This window comes from Telopea speciosissima, chromosome 7, assembly GCF_018873765.1.
Source record: "Telopea speciosissima isolate NSW1024214 ecotype Mountain lineage chromosome 7, Tspe_v1, whole genome shotgun sequence".
Taxonomy (NCBI): domain Eukaryota; kingdom Viridiplantae; phylum Streptophyta; class Magnoliopsida; order Proteales; family Proteaceae; genus Telopea; species Telopea speciosissima.
In genome coordinates, this window is record NC_057922.1 from 55190689 (window position 1) to 55218500 (window position 27812).

General features: G+C 42.6%; 1 protein-coding gene and 1 pseudogene across 1 annotated transcript; one reads left to right on the forward strand and one right to left on the reverse strand.

The window, feature by feature from the left end:
* Nucleotides 1–575: 575 nt before the first annotated feature.
* On the forward strand, nt 576–1094 carry LOC122669476 (calmodulin-like protein 3). The gene has a single exon (XM_043866244.1). The coding sequence runs from the start codon at nt 620–622 to the stop codon at nt 1070–1072; it is 453 nt and encodes a 150-aa protein (XP_043722179.1). The 5' UTR covers nt 576–619; the 3' UTR covers nt 1073–1094.
* Nucleotides 1095–16217: 15123 nt separating this feature from the next.
* Nucleotides 16218–26291, reverse strand: LOC122668707 (annotated as a pseudogene).
* Nucleotides 26292–27812: the final 1521 nt, after the last annotated feature.

Below are 27812 nucleotides of genomic sequence, written 5' to 3' on the forward strand. Positions count from 1 at the left end.
ACCACCTCATTTGCCAGTACACTTAGATCGATATCGACAAAGACCGATACTGATACCGATACCAATAGCGATTACTAAAACCCTACTTAGAAGTTAGAATATCCTTTGAGATTGTCCATCGGCTCCAAAAATAAGAGAGAGTAAAACACGTCTTTGGGGATTGGAGATTGGTCTGACCAAAACGCGTCATTTTGTTAAAACAAAAATATAAAATCAAAGACAGCTATAAAGCCTTCAATCTGAATCAATATTTGAACGGCTTTCCAAAGAATCCTTAATTTCTTTCCGTTTCCTTCATAATCTCCTCCGCTGTTTTCGCCAACATCACCAACACCCACCACATGATAAGCGCGTTAATTAGGCCTTCACACCAACCGTTTTGCTGTAAATTTTCCTTCTTTGCAACCTTCTTAACACACACTTCTATTTTTTTCCCCCAAGAGAGTAAAGCATATCCATCTCTCTCCCCCCCTCCTCTTGTTCTCCAATGCCCATCCAAGCACCATAGTATAGAAAGAGAGAGAGAGAGAGAGAGAGGCTAGAGGGTCGAGTTCTTCGCCGTCATCTTCATCTTTGTCATTCAAATCATCACATTCATCATTCAATCAAGGGAGAATTAATGGATCCCGGAGAGCTCAAACGGGTGTTTCAAATGTTCGATCGGAACGGAGATGGGCGGATTACGAAGAAAGAACTCAGCGACTCGCTACAAAATTTGGGAATTTTCATCCCTGACGACGATCTTGTCCAGATGATTGAGAAGATAGACGTAAATGGAGATGGTTGTGTCGACATTGATGAGTTTGGGGGATTGTATCAAACAATCATGGATGAGCGAGACGAGGAAGAGGATATGAGAGAAGCATTCAATGTGTTCGATAAAAATGGTGATGGGTTCATTACCGTCGAAGAATTGAGATCGGTTTTGTCATCTCTGGGGCTCAAGCAAGGAAGAACCGCAGAAGATTGCAGAAAGATGATAAGAAAGGTTGATGTTGATGGAGATGGTATGGTTAACTACAAGGAGTTTAAGCAGATGATGAGGGGGGGAGGGTTTGCGGCCCTGAGTTGAAGGTGGGTTGGGGGGGGGGGGGGGGGAGAGAGGAGGATTGTAGGAATGTAAATATTTTTGGTGATTGAATCGGGGGAGAATTGGTGGGGAGAGCTTTTGGTGGGCAATAGCACTGGATTCGAGAATACGATATGTTTGTTTCTGGGTTTTATCTTTTTGAACTTTTGAATATTGATTGGTTATTATTTGGTGTTCTTAAGTTTAATTTGTTGATTTTTTTCCAACAAAAAAAAATTAGATGATTTAAACCAAAAAAAAAAAAAAGTTTAATTGGTTGATCATGGGTTGAGCGGCTCAAGGTGTGTTTTTTCTCCCTTTCGGCAAGGAATTCTCTGTGAGGGGAGCGTGGCACTGCACGTGCGACGGTATTAACGAGGCGGTCATAACCCTCTTTCATTGGAGGGCAAGGTGGTCATTTTGCCCCTCTGTGTTAGGGTGCAGGATGCACACTCCTCATAGAGAACTTTCTTCCTTTCTTTAAAGGGAAAATGAACCGGTTAGCCTTCTCTTGCCCTTGTAGACCAATTAATCTTGCTTTCTTTTTGTGTCTTTTGAATCATAAATAGCCATTTAACTCTTTTTTTTTTATTTTTATGAAAGAGAAATATTTGATTAAACGGAATACAAGTGTACAAAGGTGTTCTCCATCTGGACTGTCTCGTGCCCTTCAGAAGCCTTCTAGTCCTTGAGAAAGATTCTTAAGCTTCGTCCTCTTGTTAGTGGAATCAATCTGGACAACCATTGATGATGGTTCTTCTACTCTTGTTTGGTGATCATTGGCGCCCCAAAGGTGTTCTCCTTAATACCTTTGGTGATAGAATCCATTATGATGATTATCTAAGTTTTCTTCTACCTATCATTAGGAATGGAGTGTGGCACCTTGTCCTTGGTACTCTCCCTTGGCCTGATTGATGCCTGGAACTAGTTGGAAGATATGCATAGGAGGCCTATAGGTAGTGGGACTTGGTGCAATGGTTAGCTTCACCATCTAAAAGATATTCTGCTGCCTCTACTAGGAATCAGATCCGGTCAAAAAATTCTATAGTTCCCTAGTGGCAGGTGGTTTGGTTCCTATTGCACAAAGAAAGATGTTGAGGGATTTCTTCAACATTGCAACACTAAAATTAGAACTAGACTAGAAGCAATGAGGGAAAACGAAGATCACTCTTAATGGTTTCTTGATTTCTCTCCTAATTGAATACTTGAATCCTTTTGCATAGGCGTAAGGGCCTCTATTTATACAATTTCTCTCCCCCAACCCTCTTTTCGAAGATTCGCTAGATCTGCCAAATGGCTTTTCTTCTTCATCAGGCGGTGGGTTTATGCTCGGATTAGGAAACCCTTTGGAAGAATGGTCCTCCCCTTGTTTCCTGGGATACGGAATCTCTTCCCACGTGGATCGCAATTACCAGTCACCATCCATCAGGGTTCTCTAAACAGATCTTGCTGACGTGGCTAGACCAGTATAATTGCCTCACAAGTGGTTTGATCAATTCTGGGCGAGGACTGGTTGCTTGGAGTCCAAGTCATTCCACGTGTCATCCTCGGATTGGGTAGGTAAAGTATGGTGTATCATTTGCCCCCTACTCCCTTTATCTTGAATAAGGCATAGGGAGGATTCTTCACTTCTTTCGTGCAGCAGTGTTATGGTCTATATGTTCAGTTATCGGCGATCTCTGCTCACTATAGGCCTTCGGCAATGGTCGGTTTTCATTTAAGCTTGTCGATGTTCGGCAAAGCTGATCATCGATCATGTGTGGAAATTGCTTCCTTTTTGAATTGTATTTCTTTCGTTGACGATCTTACCCTTGGGTAAGGAGCGGGAGTTTCCAAAATTGCACTGCCATTTTCCGTCGTTTACACGTGGGTCCGAAATATCTTTCGGATTTCACATCTTTTAAGGGAAGTTGAAAATACATCACAAAGTTCAAATTTGAACCTCTTGTCCTCCAGGTGCTTCCTTGTTAAGGAAGCCTCCCTTATGCGCTAAACACGTGTTTCTCTCGTTCTTTCCTGCATCTTGATCGTGGAATTAAACTCATTGAGTTGACCAAAGCCTCCATTCTTTTCCCAAGGGTCCCAAGGGTATAAAGGATTCTAACTTCCCAGGGCTTCTTTTCTCTATCGTTTCCAAGTTCTGAGCCCGAAAATCTCTGATTCACTACCTCCATTCCATCCCTTGAGGACTCCCCGTTATGCGTTTTCTCCAACTACATTCCTCTTACTCAAATAAGTTCTCGTTTCTTTATTTCTGTAGTTGATTTCTTTTCTTTTTCTAAAAGACATCGAGCTCTAAGAAAACTCCAATTTCTAAGCCTGATTGGGATGCAACTTCTTTGTTCAAAGAATTTGACCCGCTATATCATGGCCAAGATGTTAGGAAAACTGTCGCGGCTCCTCCTAGGGTGTCTGGGGAGGCTGCTATAGTTCCTAGGGTGTCTGCCATGGTTTAACAGAGTAAATCTGGTGTTTCTGCCGATACTTTTGGCCGTAATCCTTCGAAGAAACTTTATGCTTCCTCAGGGAAAAAAGTTCATCATATTCGCCAGCCCCAACTGGACCCTACCATAGGAAAAGGTGTGAATGAAATCCCTTCGGTACTAAATGTGTCTGATGTCGTGGAGATTTGAGAAATCTACTCGATTTCGGAGTTTGTTGATCTTAGGGGTGCCTCTCTTGAAGATAGGTTGAATACCGAGCATCCTGATGAGGTCAGCCTTATCTCGGATGCCCTTGAAGCTAGCTTCCATTTTCCCCTTCCTGAATTTGTTTCATGTCTACTTATACATTACAGAGTTGCCCCCCGCCAGGTCCCGAACTATTGGAGATGTGTTGGAGCCTTCATCCTCAGATGTACTCGGTTTGGTAGATGTCCTTCCCCAGCATTGTTCATTAGGTGTTTTTTGCTGAATTTCCTCAGTGGTCACCTTGGGTGGTACTACCTCCGCCAGCGAGACCCCTCCATCCTTATCATGAGCGAAACTTCTTCCTGCATCCATGCCTGGAAACAAAGGTTCTTTTGGACTTCATGCGTGGGACACAAGTTCCCTAATAAATGGGGTTCTCCCAATACCTCCGCTGGAAATAAGACCCCAATTCTTGACGACGAGGATTTAACAACCCTGGAGATGATAATTAACTCTCCGAGGCCTGTGAAACTGGCAGACATTGATGCCCTAGACATGTCCGAGTTGGAGAGGGGTGAGCCCCACTAGATTCTCTTCTTTTTTTTTTTAACTATGATGTGCTGATTCTTTCTCCCTTGTTTGATGTAGTGGATTTTGATTTGGACTCCATTGATGCGTTCATTGAGATGGAGAATCTCCAAATCACCGGGGACATGGTTACCTCCTCTCTGCCTTTGGAGAAAAAGAAGAAGAAAAAGGAAGTTCCAACCGAGCAAAAAAAGGATCTTTCGAGGAAGGAGCCTAAGAAGAACGACCCTCCTCCCTCAATTTTCAAAGGCCATAAGGGTCAGGGCCAGCAAATGAGTAAGATGAGGACGCTCCCATCTTCCTACCATGTTGTTCGGGATGAGGCTCCTCTCATGGTCTTGAGTAGTGCTACTTTGCCTGAGAGCACTGATAAGAATAAAGGCAAGGATAAAATATCTTCGGACATGTTTGTCCCTAAGTGGTCGGTATGAGTCGACCAAAAAGTGATTGGTAACGTTAAGGCTGATGAGCAGATGGTGTGGTTTTGTATACCACCGGCTGATCGGGATGCCCTCTCCGATATGGATGACGAAGTGTTGGAGTGAACCGCCTTTACTCGGGCTTATGAGGTAATCTCTCCTCCTTTGGAGATTTCAGTGCCCTTGACTTATCTTTACTTTACTAACTCCTTCTCTTCTTAAGCTTTGGCTTTTGCCTCTGGGTTGGTACATAGGTAGAGGAGGAACGCCTCCGTGTTTAGCTAGATTGATAGGGATTACAAGGATCTGAAGCGAACCTGTGATGATAGAAATTAGCAGATCTATACTCTTGCCGATGAAGTCAAATCGCTGACCGAGGAGAAGGCGATTACGGAAAGGGCCTATACGGCGGCGGATAAAGGTTGTGCCGAAGCTGAGAAAGGTATAGATGTCCTCGCCCTGTCCAACAAAATGGCTGAGGAGGAATTGAATAAGAAGACCCAGCTAGTGGAGAGCCAGAAAATGGAGATCACCAAATTGAAGTCTAGGTTGGAGGAGGCCGAGAATTCAGCTAAGGTAGCTGGGGCTAAGGCATTGAAAGCCTATCTTAGCTTGGATGAGAATACCAAGGAGCACATGAAGACTTCCTCCAAGGTCTTTTTGCAGGTGGCACACTCCATTTGGAAGCAGGTCAAGGAGAAGGAGCCCAATTTTGACTTCAAGGGCATAAGGGAGGTGGAGAAGATGCTCGCCAGGCTGATGGATGGTTCTTTCGTTCCTCCCTCAACAAAGGGAGAGGTGGTAATTTCAATACCACTTGCTTCCTCGGGTATCACTAATGTGGAGAGCTCTGGTGCTGCTAGGCCCACTTTTATAGTGGAGGTTGAAAAGACTACTGCAGGGGGTGCTGAGCATGCCAAGACAGTAGGGGAAGACACCGAGCAAGGCGTTGCCCCACCGAAGGGACCCTCCTCCTTTCAACCTAAGGATAAAGTGAAGCCGACCTCTGATGCTCAGGATCCAAAGAGCTCAGCCCTAGTTTGGCTTCCTTCTCTTTTTTTTTTTTTATTCAAACAATATTGTATTGTTATTTTGTACCTGTACTCCATCATAGCTGTCCTTAATGGAAAACCTTTTCTGGGCTTCCTTTGTTCTATATTCCTCTCCATACTTACAATATTAGATCATGATCTTTGTATTTTGCATATAGGGCTATATCTCCATGCCCGGTGATGTACAATCTGATGCTGTGAGGTGAGAAAAGGAACCATGAGCTCGGATAAAGATGTATGCAACTTCAAATGCTGCCTTGTTAAGGTTCAAAACCCAACTTGAATATGAGTTAGACTATTACGAGTCTGTTGAGAGTTGGGAGAAGGATCTGCTGGAGAGACTGGATTTTGCCCGAGATATTGTGGACAATGTTGTTGACTATTTTTTAATTGAGAAATATGCTGCAGCAAACCTCACCATCGATCATCTCTTGAAATCGATAGTCTTCCATCGCTTCTGTGAAGACAGGGCCTTGGAAGGTGCTCAACGCTTGTATAACAAAATAAGGAAGGCTGCCACCCATTTCCAGTGGGGGAAGATTGACTTGGGGTTCGATCCTAAAGTTCCTGTTTAAGAGGTAAGGTTAGACCCGTCTTCCATTTCTGTGCCCTTCTTTCCTCCTCCCGAGAAACTTCCAGGACCACTACCCCCCAATCCTTGACGTCCAAAGCGCCTATACTTATAACTTTTGTTGTATATTATTTGGCAGTTGTAATTTGTACACTTTTATATATCTAAATAAATGAAATCTTCATTCTATCCTTCTCTGGTTGGTGATTCTTCCTTTTGTTCTTACTCGGCTTCTGTTGCCGGCATTACTCATGCCTTCATGATTGTTGTAGCTTTACTTCGCTTCGCTGTAGCTTTGTTTTGCTTTGTGGTGCGACTTACCGATACGATCAGGAGAATATCAACTTCCTTTTGTGGTGCAAACCACCACTATGATGAAATTCACCATTATGGTCGGGAGATCTCTATGTGATTTTTGTTGAGTCCCCTAAATACTTGTTTGTAATTTCCAAGGTAATATATTTAATATCTTGGTCCATATGACGCTTCGTTTACTGCGTTATTAATGGAATTCGAACAAAAGCTGAACTGTCACATGTCTTCAAAATCTTTTCACAGGCTTTGAAAAACATAGGAGCAATGGGGACCTGCCATGTGGCCCCTGGAAGTTACTTCCCTTAACTTCAGAATATCATCTTTTGAGATTCCCTTTTGATCTAAACCGTCTGTTCCTTCATAAATAGCGGTTTTCCCTTTTCTCCCTTTACCATACTCTCTGCTTCTTCTTTTCGGAGCAAAGCCATGGATCTTCTTTGCGGCTTTCTTCCCTGCACTTCTCTTGACGCCCTCTTGTTTCTCTGGTATTGCGACTGTCGCTGCTTCTATGGCTACAGCGGATGTCATTTCTTGGGTGTTAACTCTCCAGTTTTATAGCCCTATTTTCAGCTTTGATCTTTAAACAACATTCGCCCTCATAGCTTCGATCTTCAATCGACACACTGTGTCTTTTTGTACTTCCAAGTTGGGGGGTTACCTCTTTGTGTAGTGTGCCCGCGTCAATGCTTGGCGCGGTCATGCTGCTACAAAGAGGTGGAGAGTCTTGAGGTGGCTGTTTCCTGCCTCCCCTAACCTCTTCAAAATTTGAGGGTGGGAATATTTGCACAAGCAGTGCACTGGAGGATCAAAGCTGGTGTTCTTGTCGTCTTCAACACCCTCATCTCTCATAGGGGCAAGAATCCACCACTAGGATCCATTCTGTCGTCAGGGGAGCTCAAAGGCGTTCGTATAGAGATTCTCAATTGGCAAACAGTCTCTCATGGCTTCTCAGGGTAGCTGAGGGCTACAGGAGGGCATGCCCTGTAGGTCTGGGTTGATCGCTGCTTGTATGACAGCCTCTTTATGGCTACTGCTATCTCGCACTTCTAGTGCCCGATTTTCATTATCCTCCACATTAGTTGTCTAGCAAACCAAGATGATGCTTTGCATGCTTGTGGTCTAGGTGCGCCTTGTTTCTATTTTGCTTTTGTTTCCAGGAGGAGGCATTCATTGGAAGTCGAACGCATCCACTTCTCTTTCTCAGGACTATGTATCGCCATAAGTTCTCATTTTAACGTTGTAAAACAATGATGTATCTGCTTTTTTTTGATACCCCATTTTTATGTTGTAAGAAGTTCCCTTTTAATAAATGATGAATCTACTCAATTTCCTTCTGTTATCCATGATACTTTGGCTTGTGTATTTCTCTTTTCATGCTGTCATTTTCATCATGATCCGTCTACGCTTGAACTTACTGAAAACTAACTATGCGTCAGAAGCAACTTTATGCTTTGGAGACCACAGATTCTTTTGTGGAACGCTATTATGGCCCTAAGTTGCCCTTATGGTCGGAAGACCATTAACTTTTATTGTGGAGCGCCACTATGATCCAATTCACCATTATGGCCGGAAGACCATTAATTTTCATTCTGGAACGCCACTATGGTGCAACTCATCATTATGGTTGGAAGACCATTAATTTTCATTGTGGCACGCCACTATGGTGCACCTCACCATTATGATTAGGAGACCATTAATTTTCATTGTGAAATGCCACTATGGTGCCACTCACCATTATGGTCGGAAGACCATTAATTTTCATTGATAATTTGCACATCATTGATAACATGCGAATTCTTAATAACTTGCTCATAAAATGAATCATTGCTGATAAAAATGAATAAAAAAGATTGATGTCTTTATTAAATGTAGAAATCTGAACATTTGAAATAACCCAAATTTGACTTAAAATAAACGAGGATTGACCTCCACTAGAAGAATTTTCTCAAATTTTTTGAGTTCCAAGACCATGGTATGGGTACCCCCTCCAAAGTCTCCAAATGATAAGCTCCTAGCACCACTTGTTTGGAGATTCCGTATGGTCCTTCCTAATTGTGCGCTAGCTTTCCCATGGCTCTTGGATCAGAGGCTTCTACTTTACGAAGTACCAGGTCTCCTTGGTGAAATATTCTTGGTTTCACCTTTGCATTATAATGGCATGTTGTCCGTTATTGATGCGCGACATTCCTTACCCGTTCTGACTCTCTGATTTTCTCTAACAAATCCAAATTTGCTCTCAGATTTTCAGCATTAGTCTCTGGGCCATAAAGTTGTACCTTTGGTGAAGTTTCTCCAATTTTTATAGGAATCACTACTTTAGTTCCATACGTCAACATGAATGGGGTTTCACCTATTGCAAACTTTGTGGTCATCCGATATGCCCATAAGATGTTCGGTAGCTCTTCAGCCCATAATCCTTTGGCTATTTTCAACATCTTTTTTGATCCATCCAACAAGATTTTGTTCATGGCTTCAGCTAAGCCATTAGGTTATGGATGTGCTACTGAAGTCTTACGCAACTGAATCTCATATTGATCATTAAACTCTTTAAACTTCTACTCAAATTACTTCCCATTATCTGTGATAAGGGTTCTTAGGATTCCATATCTATATATGATAGAATGGAGGAAGAACTTCCATACCTTTGCGGCTGAGATTATGACCAATGCCTTTGCCTCCACCCACTTGGTGAAGTAATCTACTGCTATCACCATGAATCGTCTACCTCCTGACATTTTTGGGAATGGACCCAAAATGTCCATCCCCCATCGTACAAAAGGCAATGGACTAGAGATGGAAGTGAGCTCAGTTGCCAGTTGGCGGGTGATCGGTGCAAAGGTTTGACATTTGATGCATTTGGGTACAAAACTCATTGCTTCTTTTCGTAAGTATGGCCAAAAGTGTCCTTACCTGATGACCTTGTGAGCTAACGCTATGCCCCCCAAGTATTGTCCGTAAATGCTAGTATGAATTTCCCTAAGCATGTATTCCACCTCTGATGGCCTGAGGCATTTCAAATATGGCATGGCGTAAGCTTTTCTGTAAAGTACTCCCTCAATCATAATGAACTGTGCTGCTCTCATCCTTATCTTCTTAGCTTCTTCTTTGTTGGTCGAAAGCAGGCCCCCTTAGAGATATGTGATGAGAGGATCCATCCTACATAGCTCAACGTCAATGGGTAATGCACTTTGGGTTTCCTTGATGCTCGGTACGCTGAGAATATCTATATAAATTGTTCTTCCTAACTCTTGAAAATCTGACGTGGCCAATCGAGAAAGTGCATCTGCAGATGTATTCTATGCACGAGCTACTTGTAATATCTAAACATAATTGAATTCAATAATTAATTCGCGTACCTTCTTTAAATATTGTGCCATACGTTGTTCTTTTGCTTCGTATTCTCCTTGCACTTGGTGAACCACCAGGTGTGAATCGCTGTGTACGACGATATTTTTCACCATCAGGCCCTCCGCCAAGCTTAGGTCAGCTATCAATGCTTCATATTCAGCCCCGTTGTTGGTAGTTTGGAATTCAAATCTCAACGCATACTGTACCACAAACCCTCTTCGGCTTGTCAGTATCAATCCTGCTCCGCATGCAACGCTACTGGAGGATCCATCCACATATAACTTCCAGGGCTTTTCCTGTTCCTCATGGTCGCCATCTACCGCTAACCGATCATCATCTGGTAAAGTGCATTCTATGACAAAGTCTACTAATGCCTGCACCTTGATAGTTGTGCGCGGTTGGTACTGGACATCAAATTCTCCCAGCTCAACCGACCATGCAACCATCCATTTCGAATGGTCGAGTTTTGTAAAAATTTTCTTTAATGGCTGGTTTGTCACCACCACTATGGTGTAAGCTTGGAAGTAAGGTCTCAGCTTCCATGCCACCATGATCAAGGCATAAGCGTGCTTCTCTATGTTGCTATACCTGGTTTTTGCGTCCAAGAGTACCTTGCTACCATAGTAGACTGGATTTTCCGCTCGACCATCGCCTTTGACCAATACTGCATTTATAGCCACTGTGGTGGTAGCTAAATAGAGTTGGATCACATCCCCTGGGTCTGGCTTGGTCAAGAGTAGTGGGTTGGCCTAATATTTCTTCAAGTCTGTAAACGCTTTTTGACATTCTTCTTTCCATTTAAAAATGAGTTTGACTTACTTTGCTTGTCTTTCCTTTACTTTGGTCCTTAGTGCTTTAAAGAAAGGGAGACACCGATCTGTAGAAGCCTAGATAAACCTCCCGAGCACTGCTACTCTCCCTATTAACTCTTATAAGCCTTTGACTCTCCCTATTAACTCTTGCAAGCCTTTGGCTCTCTCAGGTGACCGCATTTCTAATATATCCTTGATTTTGGTTGGATTTGCTTCTATCCCTCTCTGTGATACCATAAAACCAAGGAGTTTGCCTGAAGTTACCCCAAACGCTATATTTAGTATCATTTTACTCTTCCTTAAGACTTGGAATGCCTCTTCCAGATCAGTCACGTGGTCTGATGCCTTCAAGATTTCACCAGCATGTCATCCACGTAAACTTCCATGTTGCGCCTTATTTGATTCTTGAAAATATGATTCACTAACCATTTGGTAGGTGGCACTTGCATTTTTCAACCCAAAGGGCATGCGTGTGTAGCAATAGGTATCTCTACTGGCAATGAAAGAGGTCTTCAATATATCTGGTTCATACATTCTAATCTGATTATACCCAGAATAGGCATCCATGAAACTTAACATTTCATGGCCGACAATTGCATTTATTAGTAAATCAATACGAGGCAAGGGTTAGTAGTCTTTAGGGCATGCTTTATTCAAGTCGGTGAAATCAATGCACATTTCCCACTCGCCATTAGGCTTGGGCACCATTACAATATTGGAAAGCCATTCAGGGTAAATGGCTTCATAGCATTCTATGAACCCTGCTTCTAGTAGCTTGATCACTTCTTCAATCACTTTCTCTTGTCATCCTGTTGTAAAGGTCCTTTTCTTCTGGAAAACTGGCTTGGATGTTGGATAAACGCTTAACCTATGTTTGGCTAATTCCTGATCAACCCCAGGCATATCTGTAGTTAACTACTCGAATACATCAGCATTATTCCTTAAAAACTTTACTAGGCCTTTCTTCTGCTTGCCATTCAGGCCTGCTCCAATCTGTACTATGCGGCTTCCATCTCCCTTGATGATTTCTATAGGGATCAAATCCTGGGCTTGTTCTGACCTTTCATGCTCGGAATCATCTCGATCATCTTCAAGGCTGATCTAGAGTGCCTGAGGTTCCTTTCCCCTTATTCTCAGGTAACCCTTGTAGCATTTTCTAGAGGTTATCTGGCTTCCTCGGCATTCTCCTCTTGGTGCAATTTAGTCCTTCCTCTACGAGAAGTACATAGCGTAAAAAATTCATTCATCGAAATTCCATCATCAGTGGGAAACTTCATGAACAGGTGGGCAGTGGAGACAAGGGCATGTAGGGTATTGAGTCTTGGTCGGCCAAGTATCCTATTGTGGGTGGAGTTAACTCTCACTACCAAAAAATTCATCATTACTGTAGAGAGTTTGGGTTCCGTCCCCACCTCACCAACCAATCGATTGAACCCTCCATGTGCATAGGGGCATCGTTGAATCCATATAATGGAGATTATACCCTCTTCAGTATCTTGGGCTTCAGTTGCATCCTCTCAAACGCATCATAGTATAGAATGTCAATTGAACTCCCACTGTCCACAAGGATCCTGGCCATCGTATAGTTGGCAATGGTCATTTTGATCACCAAGGCATTGTCATATGGAACTTAATTGTATGTCAGATAAGTCCTCATTCAAGAATGTTATCTGCTGCTCAGTCTTCCTCCTCTTACTGTGTACTTCAGTTTGGAATACGGATCGGGCATGAATCTTCCTAGAGTTAGAGGACTCGACCCCTAACTTGGGGCCCCTGTAGATTTTAGCGATTTCCCTGAGCGGTGCATTCTTAGTGTGTCGCTTTCCCCTTTCTCAATCTTCTTTATCCTCGGTACCTTCCAACCGAGCAGGTGACTTCGCCCTTTCTTCGGGTTCTTGGGGATGCCACCTTCCTTTTTGACATATCTGCTCAGGCGGCCCCTTTAAATGAGGGCTTTAATCTCATCCTTCAACTGCCTGCAGTCCTCGGTGTTGTGACCATGATCTTGGTGAAATCTACAGTATTTGTTCTTGCTACGTTCATGCGCGGGCTTGATCAGCTTGGTTGGCCAGTGCAACATCACTTGGTCCTTAATCTCATTTAGGATATACGCCCAGTTGTGAGTGAACTACGTAGACTGGCTCTGAGTTTGAATTGTTCTTTGGAATCGAGGCCTTGTCATCTCTCTTTCTCTTCCTATCCTTTTCGTCTTTGTCGTTCTTCTAGTCGTTTCCTCCAGTCTGAGAATCTTTCTTTTCCTGCTCGGCCGCAAGAACCTCAGCCAGATTGATGTGCTTCTCGCAACGCGAGAAGCGTTCATACATGTTCGCCGGCTCATCCATGATCAGGGATTTCTTCAACTTGACATCCCTGATGCCGCTGCGCAGAGCTTGGAACTTCACAATCTGGTCCAGATTTCGCACTTCCTGCGCCTCCTTATTGAATCTTGTAAGAAAGTCTCTAATGGATTTATCGGGGCACTGCTTAATAGCTAAGAGATTGGCTGCTATCTTCTTATGGACTCTACTGCTCAAGAAGTGGGCAAGAAAGGCCCGCCCAAGCCCTACAAAGTTGGTTAAAGATCGCGGCTTGAGGCGTGAGAACCACTGTCCTGCTGAGGGCAATGCTTTACACATTATGGCATCAGATGCTCCTTGAAATAACATCAATGATTTGAAGGTTTCCAGATGGTCTTCTGGGTCTGTCATGCCCGCATACTACTCGATCGCAAGCATCTTGAAGCCTATTGGTAGGGTTCTACTCTGATCTTCTATGTGAAGGTGAGATCGGTGGTGAATTGGAAATCATGGCTCGGAGCCAAGTTCTTTCCCTTCATGACCTCTTGAATTTGATCCTGCAACTCTAGCACTTTATCGTTCAAAGCTTGCTTGACCTTTGTCATCTGGGATCCTTGGTGCTTGTTGTCCCCCAAGACCTCCTTACCCTTTCTTCGAACATTGTTCACATCACTGTGGTTCATGCAGTGTTCAAGGGAATGGGTTCTTTCCCTTCCTTGCGACGGATGTGGTGGTGTCAGGATACCTTGCAGGAAATTGTGTTGCATCTCCAGCATTTGGTCCATCTTGTCTTGCCATCGAGCCTGCATCGCAGCAAATTGTTCCATTGTCACGTACCGTGATGGATCTCCAGGGAGTCTTGGCTGCGATTCCTCCTATTGGGATTCGTTCATCTCTAGGATCAGATCATCCGGCCCAGGGTGAGGACTTGTAGGTCCACCTAAAGCTCCTTCTTGAGCAACAGTATGAGTGGCGATTGCCACAATGGCAGCGACGGTCTTTGAAACCTTTGATTGATTGCGAGTGTTAGTCATGGTGGAATCCTCGTAGGTTTTTCTCCTCTATTTCCCACAGATGACACCAAAAATGTTGCATAAAGAAAGATGTTGAGGGATTTCTTCAACACTGCAACACTAAAATTAGAACTAGACTGGAAACAATGAGGGAAAATGAAGATCGCTCTTGATGGTTTCTTGATTTCTCTCCTAATTGAATACTTGAATCCTTTTACATGGGCGCAAGGGCCTTTATTTACACAAGTTTCTCTCCCCCAACCCTCTTTCCGAAGATTTGCTAGATCTGCCAGATGGCTTTCCTTCTTCGTCAGGCGGTGGAGTTGTGCTCAGATTAGGAAACCCTTTAGAAGAACGGTCCTCCCCTCGTTTCTCGGGATATGGAATCTCCTCCCACGTGGATCACGGTTACCAGTCACCATCCATCAGGGTTATCTAAACAGATCTTGCTAACGTGTCTAGACTAGTATAACTGCCTCGTAAGTGGTCTGATCAATTTTGGGTGAGGACTAGTTACTTAGAGTCCAAGCCATTCCACATGTCATCCTTAGATTGGGTAGGTAAAGTATGGTGTATCAGTTCTAAATCTATAATACTCGCCATAGTTTCATCTCTTGGAGGGTTCTTATGCTCTCCTTACCTACCCATAGCTTCGTCTTTCAGAGGTACATCTGTGTCCCCATCTATTGCTTATGTTGGAATTTTGTAGAAGATGTTGACCACCTGTTTTTCTCCTGCTCCTCCTCTAAGGCGATCTGGGAGAACTGAATTTTGTCACCCCAGAAAGTGTCACAATGATGGAAGGAGGAGTCCCACTAAGTCTCATAAAAAATCTCAATCACTGGCACATTAAAAAAAATTAGATTTTGTTGGAAAAATACCATTTTGCCCCTAGTGCCACTTTCGCGCTTAAACATTTTCAGAATTGATCAAAACTAAACCGTCTCTGAATTATCCCAAATTTTGTGTGTCTGTATGTTTTTTCATTATAAACAATTATGAAAAAAAATGGTTTAAATATTGTTTGATTTAGCCATTGTTTTGACAAATTTTCCCCCAAGGACATACCTCAAATTCAGGGGTATATCCGAACTAGTTTTTTTTACCAAATTACCATCCAATTCTTATGTCATTGGATAGTTCATCTCAAGACCTTTTCAACGATACTTGGATTGTAAAAATCAGACCATGGGATCCCAAGATATCGCGATTTGAAGTTACACGTGCAAAAATTCAATTCTGACCAGTGGGAGAGTGCCATGTGGCACTTTTTGAGCCACCTCAAGTGCTGCTACTATGGATCTGGAGTGGTAGCACTTGCGGTTCCACAGTTTCTCTCATCTCTAGGTCCTTGTAAGTACCCCTCAGGTTCCCTCATCTGTAAGTTCTTGTAAGTACCCCTAGAATCGTGACACATGGCATTAACTGATCTAACGGATGAGATTATCCAACCTTAATCCAACCCATCCTGACCTAACCCAACATTCTCTCTTCTCTGTCACTGCTCCCCATCCTTTGTTTCTCTTTCTTTCTTCTTCTCCGGCGAACACCACCATCACACTTGCAACTCCTCTCTCACTCACTCCAACCGCCCCACTCCCCTGGTTTAAATCCACTCCATTTTTGTCCTTTCCAAAATAACCTCCTGCTCCCACCATGCTCCACCAATCGCCCCACTCCCCTATAGGAGAACCCAAAACACCAAAATAGGGAGGGAGAGGAGACGATGATGACAGAGAAGCTGAGGAGAGAAGCTATTCCCTGAAAACCCCTTGAACCTCACTCATCTTCTCCATTAAACCAGAGAATCCCAAAGAAAGAAAGAAAGAAGCCAGCAGAACAAATTGGATTTTTGAAAACTACAAATAAAATAAGCTACTAAGATCCCCGATTGGTAATCACCAAAAACTTAGGATCATCTTGTCTGTCTGAACCCAAATGGTCCACCTCGATCGTATTGCACAATTGATTTGCTTGTATTTTCAGTCGTTAAACGTGTACTATCACATTCCTTCTTAATTTTTCAACAATTTTTCAATGTTTTTCCCCCATGGTAAGAATTTAAAATTTGAAAGATGAATAGAGAAGACTTTGTTTATAAAAAGAATAACACAATGAATAAACAAATAAATTAATGTATTATATCACAGATAATGATATCTATATACAACTTTCTGGTTCTCCTCCCTAATTCTTAGATCAATGTAGAGCATGAAGACGTGGAAGGATCAAACAGTGCTGGAAGAAGGTACGTACTTACATTTGCACCATTGGCATTGTAGCTAGCAGCAGTAGTTGAACCCACCAATAGCTCCCCTGCATAACCAGGGTAAGCCCCCTTCCCATAGATACCAGAGCAAGCTGAACCTGCCTCTAATGGTGCCTCAGCCGGGCATTTGATAGAAACCATTGCCAAAAGGGTTTGTAGCAGTTGCAGCCAAGAGACTAGCCAGATTGATAACCATTCCATCCATGCCCACATCATTGTTTAGGGAATTCAATGGTGGGTTCTGAGGCCCATAGATGGGCTGGTGGAAAGGCCAAGCACATTGACCCAGGCACTGACTCTCAGAGTTACCAATCCAGATGTAAGCGAACTTTGATTTCTTGCCTTGTGAACCATGGCTTCCACATGTGTCCATATAGAAACCCTCGATGGTGACATCTACGGTGGTTAGAACTACATTTACTGCATTTCTATGATCGCCTCTAGCTGCGAGCTGCACGATATGCTTCCTGGAGAGGGATTTGCCTACCCATTTGGAGAGAAAGAGAAGAGGACTTCTTGTTATTGGAGCTGAGGTGGTAGTATTTGAAGGCCAAACTACTGTCCATGGGATCATTATGGTTCACCATGGCAAACCAATATACTACAAAATTAGGGTGTTGCACGCCCTGGGTTATCCCATGGTGTCCCATGGGTGCCCCATTTGAATTTTAGGGTTTTCCATGGTTGCCCATGGGAACCCTGGTGCATCCCTGTTAGGGTTTCTCCTTCCCTCATGTGTCCCACGCAATTATGGAACGCATTAGGGACGGAGAAAATCATCTCTAATCCATCACATGGCAAGAGGGATTCATCCCATACTCGAATGCGCAGCGGAAATAAATCAATTCGAGTTTCTTTCGCATCCCATAAATATTAATAATTCATAACTGAAGGAATCAATCAAGAATTGCTAACCTGGTGAACCTCAAGTGTTACTCCTCCAATAGACACTGGTTCTTCCTCCAGTGAGCGCTCCAAGTAAACAAATCTGAACCTCCAAATGCCGCTACCAAGGTTCTTCAAGCCAATCCTAGATGCTCTCAAATTCTTCAGCACAGATTTGGGTTTCTAAAACCCTAACTCTCAAACACAGATGAGAGAAACTAGAAGAAGAAGGAGAGAGATCACAAGAGGGAGAGAGAGTGACCAAAACGCAGGAGAGGGGGTCAGGCTGAAAATGCAGAGCACACCCCCTCTGCGTTTTTGGTCCCCTATTTATAGGCCTAGGGTTTTCTAAAAACCCTGAATGGATTAGAATTAATCCTAGTGAGAGTCTGTCTCTCTCTCTCTCTCTCAGTTTGGCAGTTCTATTTAAACTCAAAGTGCTTCTAAAAGGGGAAAAAGCAGAATCTAATAGGGAAAGTAATAATTAGTTACTTTATTTAATATTTATGGATAATTATAATTAGCACCAAATCCATTAATTAAATAAAGAATCAATTAAATTAGTAAATTCTAAATAACTCCCTATATGATAACTAATTATCATATACAACCCCCCCCCACTAATCAACACCATCATTATGGAATCTAGGGCATGTACACATGTACTGCCAAACCCCAATCCATAGTACATGTCTATATAAGAGCATCTGTGCATCTGATCGGGTCCCGTAAAACTTGATAAAACCCTTTGTTCAAAATAATCATATATAATCTATCATTTTACATAAAATAGACTTTTACAAAACCATTTCCAAAACGATACTGGATCCAGATTCTGATCCGACCATACACAGACAGTCTCAACCTTGGTGTTCCCCAATCGGGCAGTGGTGACCATGTTGGATAACTCCTTCACTCACAAAGTGTTCACGCATTCCCAGAACATCGGCTTTGACTAGCCTGAGTCTCAGTCATTGACGAACTAAAGAATGCGATCACACTTTGCAGCGACAGGGTTCCCTCAGGCAAAGGATGTCGGTGACACATGTCTATCCCTTCCTACATCTGGCAGTAATACATGAGGGACTCGACAAAGCAGATTCTTCGCCAATACACACATCAAACATGTGAGTACTCGCATTCGTACCCTGACATCACATGTCTAGGCATACCCAATGCGACGACCATATGATAAGGGTACCCAGCCCAAACCCTAGTCGTGACTACCTTTTTAAGTAAAACTTACGGACACATAATGCTCAAAAAGTTTATATCGCATGTGATGATATTAAACTAAAATGTATAAAAGTTCAATACAAAGTTAAACCGGGTTGAACCGGACCGAACCGGGTTTGATGGACACACAAGTTCAACAATCTCCCACTTGTACATCAAAGCCAATTCCCCATACATTTTAAACCCATGCCCTCCATGTGTTTCTTAAACACTCTAGGTGACAAACCCTTTGTCATGGCATTAGACACATTTTCAGTTGTATCCACTTTTGAGATACTCGCGTCGCCCTACTGGATAATCTCTTTGATGAGGTGATACTTCTGCTGCATATGCTTGTTCCTCTGATGATCCCTAGGCTCCTTAGCTTGTGCAATGGCCCCTCTGTTGTCACATAACAGCGGAATAGGGCCCTTGAAAAGGTCAAGGATAACCTCCAAATCTGATAGGAATTTCCTTAGCCAAACACCTTCTTTTGTTGCATCGCAAGCTGCAAGGTATTCTGCTTCGGTAGTGGAATCGGCTGTAGACTTCTGTTTCGCACTCCACCACACAATGGCACCTCCACCCATTAGATATACCATCCCGGACGTGGATTTTCTGTCATCGTTGTCAATTTGGAAGTCCGAGTCTGTGTATCCCAAGGCTGACAACTGATCAGATCCAAAAACTAAGAAATATTCCTTAGTCCTTCTCAGGTACTTAAGGATATTCTTGACAACACTCCAATGCTCGCGTCCAGGGTTAGATTGATAACGACTCACCATACCTACTGCATAGCAAATGTCTGGCCTCGTACACAACATAGCATACATAAGACTCCCTACTACTGAAGCATAGGGAATCATCTTCATCTCTTCAATGTCTGTCTGAGATTGAGGACATTGAGATCTGGAAAGACTGACTCCATGTCGAAAGGGAACACTTTCTCGTTTGGAGTTCTCCATGTTAAATCTGGCCAAGACTTTGTCTATATAGGTAGCCTGTGACAAGCCTAGCATCCTTTTCTGGCGATCTCTTACGAGTTTGATCCCAAGGATATAACTAGCTTCACCAAGGTCTTTCATCGAAAACGTTGTGGATAACCACTGTTTTACTAATGAAAGAAATCCTACGTCGTTATCAATCAGCAATATGTCATCTACATATAAAACAAGAAAACATACTGCCCTCCTACTGATCTACTTGTAAACGCATGGTTCATCCATGTTTTGATCAAAACCAAACAATTTGATTGATTGATCAAACCTGATGTTCCAGCTCCTGGAAGCCTGCTTCAGCCCATAAATGGACCTCTACAACTTGCACACTTTTCTTTCTTCCTCCAAGGAAGAGAACCCCTCTGGCTATTCCATGTAGATTTCCTCTTGAAGGAACCCATTCAGAAATGCAGTCTGCACATCCATCTGCCAGATCTCATAATCAAAGTGTGTGGAGATAGCCAATAAACTCCTGATGGATTTCATCATCGTCAATGGTGAAAAAGTTTCCTTATAGTCTATACCCTCTTTCTGGGTATAGCCCTTTGCCACTAGTTTCGCTTTGAATCTTTCGACCTATCCAGCGGTGCCCTTCTTCCTCTTGAAGATCCATTTACATTCAACCGGCTTAATGCCAAGTGGCGGATCGACTAGAGTCTAGACCTTATTGGAATGCATCGAATCAATTTCAGAGCGCATTGCCTCCAGCCACCTAGTGGCATCAACATCCTTAAGAGCCTCAGAGTATGTCATCGGATCATCATCCGATTCAACTGATACCATGTGGAACTCTTCCACTGTTTTCTCTTCGATTAGAAGAGTAAGCCTGGTGGGTGGTCTAATAGTCCTCCCACTGCGTCAAGGTACTTTAGGTGTTGGTATTTCAGCGGGTATGCCAATTGGTCTTACTTCAGGACGTGACGTTTCTAAGCTATCTGATAGCTCTTTAATGACTACTGGTTTGGACCTCTGAGTCATCATTTCTTCCTCTAGAAATGTGACGTGTTTACTTACAATGACCTTCTAGTCAACCGGGTCATAGAAATAATAGCCTATCGTGCCTTTGAGGTAGCCTAAGAAATGGCATCTTGAAGTCCTGGATTCCAACTTATCTGTCTGTTACTTTCGCACATGTGCTATGCAACCCCATACCCTAAGGTATTGAATTGAATACTGGGCTTACGCCCTTTCCACAACTCAAAGGGTGTCTTAGCTACAGACTTGGATGAAACCCTATTTAAGATGTAAATTGCCATTTCTAAAGCATACCCCTAGAAAGATTGAGGCAGCTCACTATAAGTGAGCATCGTCCGGACCATATCCAATAGGGTCCGATTACGCCGTTCGAATACACCATTTTGTTGTGGTGTGCCTGGATTAGTTAGCTGACTAACTATCCCTTGCGATATGAGATATTCTTTAAATTCATTTGATAGATACTCCCCTCCATGATTTGATCGTAGGGACTTAATGCGTTTGTTGAGTTATCTTTTGACCTTGGCTTGGAATTCTTTGAATTTATCAAAGGCCTCCGATTTCTTACGCATCATGTATATGTAACCATATCTAGAGTAATCATCGGTGAATGTGATAAAGTACTCATACCCATACCTTGCTTGTATGTTTATAGGTCCACACACGTCAGTGTGTGTCAACTCCAATAGATCTGTGGCTCTAGTACCTTTATTGCTAAAGGGTTTCTTGGTAATTTTACCCTGAAAGCATGACTCACAAGTGGGGAATGACTCCACCCTCAGACTCTCTGAGGGCCCATCTCTCACCAATCTATTGATTCGGTCCAAATTAATGTGACCTAATCTTAGATGCCACAGGTATGTTGAGTTCACTAGAACTGCTTTCCATTTTAAATCGACATTTGAAACAACATTCGCTCTAATAGGGCAATCTAGAAAATACAAATCACTTTGCATATATCCGGATGCCATAAAGGAATTATTAAAATGAATAATTAATTTAGAATTAAAGGAAAAACTATACCTGTCCAAAACAAGTTTTGAAACTGAAATAATCTTCCTCTTGAAAGAGGGTACATAAAATCAATCCTTTAAAACTAAACAAGCAGAATTAAAATTCAAAATAAAAGTTCTCACAGCTATCGCCATGGTCTCAACTCCAGTGCCTATCTGAAGACGCACCTCATTTCTTTCCAGGTTCCTTGTCTCCTTGAACCCCTGTAAATCATTACAAATGTAAACAATGGAACCACTATCCACCAACCAAGAATTGGTCGGTTCAAAAGATAAATTAGACTCATAAAGAGTGTGAACATCACATGTACCTTCTTTAGCAGCATCTGTTTCATCCGGCTTCTTGTCTTTAACAGTAGCCAGGTAAGCACGACAGTTCCTTTTCTAGTGACCCTCCTTCTTGCAATAGAAGCACTTGCCTTTGCCTTTATTGCTAGACTTCCCACCCTTGGGTTTCAGGGTCTTACCCTTACTTCCCTTTATCTTCTTCTTCCCATTTGAAGAAGGCTTCATATTAGTTGCATTGACCTCAACCTTGTCCTTTTTCAAGGACGCTTCCGCCTCTACCAATGCGTTAGCAAGCTCGGTGAGCTCCATCTCCTTGTCAGACATCTTATAGGACACCTTAAAGGTTGCATAGGCAGAAGTGAGTGACGTTAAGATCACATCAGTCTTGTATCGCAGGCTGAAATCAATCCCCATGGATTCCAATTTTTCAAACAGATTGATCATTTTCATTACATGATCGATCACTGGAGTCCCTTGGGACATCTTGGTGTTGTGGATTCAACTCACCACATTAGAATGGACGTGTGTCAACTGCCTGTTGAACAATTCAGCAAGCTTATCCATCTTACCCCCAGCAGTGCGTATATCCTTGATCGAGTCCAGAACTGACTTTTCCAACGATCCTAGGATATAAAGTGATGTCTTGGAATCCCTCATGAGGAACTCCTGCATCTCTTCATTTGCCTCAAAATCATTTGGGTCGGGTTGAGGAGGAACTTGTTCATCAAGAACTGTGTATAGTCCTTCAGCAGTCAGGAGCAACTTAATGCTCCGGTACCAATCGACATAGTTTGTACCATTAAGTTTATATTCGCTAATGAGTGTTAATACGTTGGAATTAACGGCAGTCATCGTATAATAATCTACACATGTACAAGTAAAAATCACATGTTAATTAACAACCATTGAAAAAGAATTGAGCATACACATCAATGGTCTTTCATGATTTGGGTCTCCCTCATGACCCAAAAATTGAATTGGATACCTATAACCCTTGCATGCATAACTTACCCTATCGGGAGTCATTATATACACCGTGGTAGTGTGGACTAAGCTGTCCGCCTCATGGGCTTCCAATATTTTTGACCACCTGGGTGCCATGTCCAGATCCTGTCGGCTGACATACACCCAAGTCATGTACTTATCTATTGCATTAGTTAGAATCATGGAATCATGAAAGATGGCCCACTATCGCAGTACCCTCTCACTATCTATACCCTAAGGAATCTAGAAAGAGGTAATTATAGATAACCATGTGACAGTGTTCCTGGCAATGTTCTGTCGGCGTATGCGGGGCGTATCACACAATCTCTACATTTATCTTCAATAGGAGGCCATGGACATGTCTACCGATTAAGACTAGTCCATATCATACATGTATTATGATTAAAGAGGGATTAAGCAACTCACATACATATCATAGATGAAATAACATAACATAATTAATCAACATTAATTAAAAGTGATCATGGGATGGCGTAATTTTTATCAAAAGCAATTAAAGAACCCTCCCAATAAAAATAAAACTAATAACTTTGGGTGCATTTATCATGCCATGGATGCTACACCTCGATCATCTCCTCTGCCCGATCACGTCTTCAAAGTAGATGACTTGCATCTCCATAAGCTTTGAGCACCACATATGGATCACCATCAACATACCCTGGGAGTCTTAGCTCCTCTAAAATTACAATGGAAACCTAGAAAAAATATTCTATACACTTTCCATTCCATAATAAAGAAACCCCGCATGGAGAAACCAACCAACCATTTTAGGCTGCCCATGGGGTGGAGGACATTTGTTTATAAAAAAAGAAAGGGGGGAGAGAGAGAAAGAGAGAGAAGCATCACATCCACCCATAACCCCGTGTATCACATATATAAAATCCATCCATTTTATTAGAATGCCATTCCCATAATCACATTATAACATAATCTCCTGCATGGACATCATGAAAACAAGTAAACTAAAAATAACATGGATTTCTTCAATTATTGAACCACCACATCACATGTGATAACATGTATCCAAGCCCATAAAATTAAAATCGCATTTTAATTGCAAGTGGGTGAAGGGAGGGATCCCTGCACCCATCTTCTTCCTCCAAAAACAAAACAAACATTTAAAATTCTGTTTTGAAAAAATACCCTTTTTTTTTTAATTAGAAACTGGAGGGGAATCAAGGGGGGTGCATGCAGCCCACATGCTCAGGCTACAAGCACTCCCTGCACAGCCCTTATGCCCAAGGCCCACGAGCAACAGCCCTGTGGCCTGCTGCCCGCAAGCTACAGCCCACGGATAGCAGCCTGCAGGCCCGCAAGCCTGCTGCCCTCAGGCAGCAGCCCATTAGAGCATGTGCACAAGGGCAAGGTAAGGGTGGAGGGCGTGCACAGAGGCTTGGCAACGTGCGCTCCCTCCCCCCCCCCCCCCACATATAAACATGATTAAACATTTTTAAATAATAATTAATTATCATCCCTAATTGGATACATGCTTCAATAATTGGCATAAAACAATTAAAATCAAATCCATCATCACATGGGTAGGTTCTTACACTAACAACCTTGAAATTACCCATGTGCACATGGGAAGGTTGTTACAACAACCATAAAATAATCACCCATGTGCAAACTTGCATCCCACTCATGATAATTACATTAACCATTAATTATTTAATATTCATGGGTGGGAAAGTTGGTTTTGATACCAATTTGTAGGCCAAACTACTGTCCATGGGATCATTATGGTTCACCGTGGCAAACCAATATACTACAAAATTAGGGTGTTGCACGCCCTGGGTTATCCCATGGTGTCCCATGGGTGCCCCATTTGAATTTTAGGGTTTCCCATGGTTGCCCATGGGAACCCTGGTGCATCCCTGTTAGGGTTTCTCCTTCCCTCATGTGTCCTACAGAATTATGGAACGCATTAGGGACAGAGAAAATCATCTCTAATCCATCACATGGCAAGAGGGATCTATCCCATACTCGAATGCGCAACGAAAATAAATCAATTTGAGTTTCTTTCGCATCTCATAAATATTAATAATTAATAACTGAAGGAATCAATCAAGAATTGCTAACCTGGTGAGCCTCAAGTGTTGCTCCTCCAATAGACAATGGTTCTTCCTCCAGTGAGCGCTCCAAGTAAACAGATCTGAACCTCCAAATGGCGCTACCAAGGTTCTTCAAGCCAATCCCAGATGCTCTCAAATTCTTCAGCATAGATCTGGGTTTCTAAAACCCTAACTCTCAAACACAGATGAGAGAAACTAGAAGAAGAAGGAGAGAGATCACAAGAGGGAGAGAGAGTGACCAAAACGCAGGAGAGGGGGTCAGGCTGAAAACGCAGAGCACACCCCCTCTGCGTTTTTGGTCCCCTATTTATAGGCCTAGGGATTTCAAAAAACCCTGAATGGATTAGAATTAATCCCAGTGAGAGTCTGTCTCTTTCTCTCTCAGTTTGGCAGTTCTGTTTAAACTCAAAGTGCTTCTAAAAGGGGAAGAAGCAGAATCTAATAGGGAAAGTAATAATTAGTTACTTTATTTAATATTTATGAATAATTACAATTAGCACCAAATCCATTAATTAAAAAAAGAACCAATTAAATTAGCAAATTCCAAATAACTCCTTATATGATAACTAATTATCATATACAACCCCCCCACTAATCAACACCATCATTATGGAATTTAGGGCATGCACACATGTACTGCCAAACCCCAATCCATAGTACATGTCTATATAAAAGCGTCTGTGCATCTGATCGGGTCCCGCAAAACTCGATAAAACACTTTGTTCAAAATAATCATATATAATCTATCATTTTATGTAAAATAGATTTTTACAAAACCATTTCCAAAACGGCACTGGATCCAGATTCTGATCCGACCATGCACAGACAGTCTCAACCTTGGTGTTCCCCAATCGGGCAGTGGTGACCATGTTGGATAACTCCTTCACTCACAAAGTGTTCACGCATTCCCAGAACATCGGCTTTGAATCGCTTAAGTCTCAGTCATTGACGAACTAAAGAATGCGATCACACTTTACAGCGACAGGGTTCCCTCAGGCAAAGGGTGTCGGTGACACATGTCTATCCCTTCCTACATCTGGCAATAATACATGAGGGACTCGACAAAGCAAATTCTTCATCAATACACACATCAAACATGTGAGTACTCGCATTCATACCCTGACATTACATGTCTAGGCATACCCAATGCGACGACCATATGATAAGGGTGTCCAGCCCAAACCCTAGTCGTGACTACCATTTTAAGTAAAACTTACGGACACATAATACTCAAAAAGTTAATATCGCATGTGATGATATTAAACTAAAATGTATAAAAGTTCAATACAAAGTTAAACCGGGTTGAACCAGACCGAACGGGGTTTGATGGACACACAAGTCCAACAGTATTTGTCTGTAGTCTTCCACCATGTGAGAATAAAGGGTTGGGGTTGGGTCTTCAATGAAGCTTGTGAGGATGAGAGGGAAGAGATGAAATCTGAGACAATGGCGCGTTGGGGTAATCATCTTCTCCGTCATCATCGTCTCCTCTCCCTCCCTATTTTGGCATTTCGGGTTCTCCTACAGGGGAGTGGGGCGGTTGGAGTGAGAGTGAGAGAGGAGTTGCAGGTGTGACGGTGGTGTTCACCAGAGAAGATGAAAGAAGAAGGAAGAAAGAAAGAGAAACGAGGGATGGGGAGGAGTGAGAGAGGAGAGAGAATGTTGGGTTAGGTTAGGGTTGGGTTAAGGTTGGATAATCTCATCCATTAGATCAGCTAGTGCCATGTGTCATGATTCTAAAGGGATACAAGAACTTACAGATGAGGAAACCTAAGAGGAGAAAAATCCCCCCATAACGTGAGGGGTTAGGAGCAAAGAGAAAGGAGGAAGGAAGGGAGAGAGAGAGAGAGGATTTCTGAGGCGGTTCTACAAAATTTTGCCAGAAATCTCACATCCCAAAAAACTCTCAAATACCTCTAAAATAGAAAGAAAACTCCCAAAAAATGTAGAGGGGAGGCTCTCCTTTAATCCATGAAGCTAGGGTTTTCTCTCTCCTCAACCGGTAAATCCAAAATTACCAAAATATCTTTAGCAACCCAAAGAGGCAACTGAACATAGAATCCAAGACACAACTGCACACTCTCATTGAACTCTAATTGTGCCACGAGGTACCTAGGTCGTCTACAAACTGCCGGTAAGGGCCTTGCACATCAGAGCCAACACATCCCTCTAGCCAAGTCGGAAGCCAAGGGTAGATACTTTTGGTTTTTTTCTCCCTTTCATAATTAAGTTCTTCTTTTAACCCTCCCTAACAAATTCAACATAAAGTAGCTACAAGTCACTTAACACACTAGTTAAGTACCATGATCGGGATTTCAGCCTGATTAGGTGTTTTTAGGTTAATTGGCTTATTTGTGTTTTTATCTATGATTATGCACTTGTGAATATATATTTGTGGGTGTGTATATATGTATCTAAGCCTACATGTATTGCATTCATCGCAATCTCGACATGCTCATATATGTACTCAGCTTTGGTTACAATCAGGGTACGTCTAATGATGCAATGACCACCTTGCCCCAACCCGAACACCTTGCCCGAGCGGGGATTAGACGGTCAGTGCAGGGTGCCTTATTTGTGCGCCGCTCAGGCCACTCTGGGTAGGGAGCCGTAGACGATTTCGATTACTATTCAACACCCTTGTTCATTTTTTGCATTCATTGTGACCCTGACCCACTTGCATATGTAACTCGACTTTGCTCGCAATCATGGTGTGTCTAGGAGTAGAAGACGATGAATATTTTGCATATGTTCTGCATTTCCCTCCTCCAATTTTATAGACTAACGACCTGATCTGACACACTGAGGAGTTAGTAATGCGCTATCCAATATGTCGTCAATCGTTACTTTACATAGAATGCGTTAGTTGGGTTTTTATGTACTAACAATCCGATCACTTTTGTATAGAGTACGTGAGTTGAGTTTTTATGTACAAACGATCTGATGAAGGCTAAGGTGTTGCCATTGCATTATTCTTG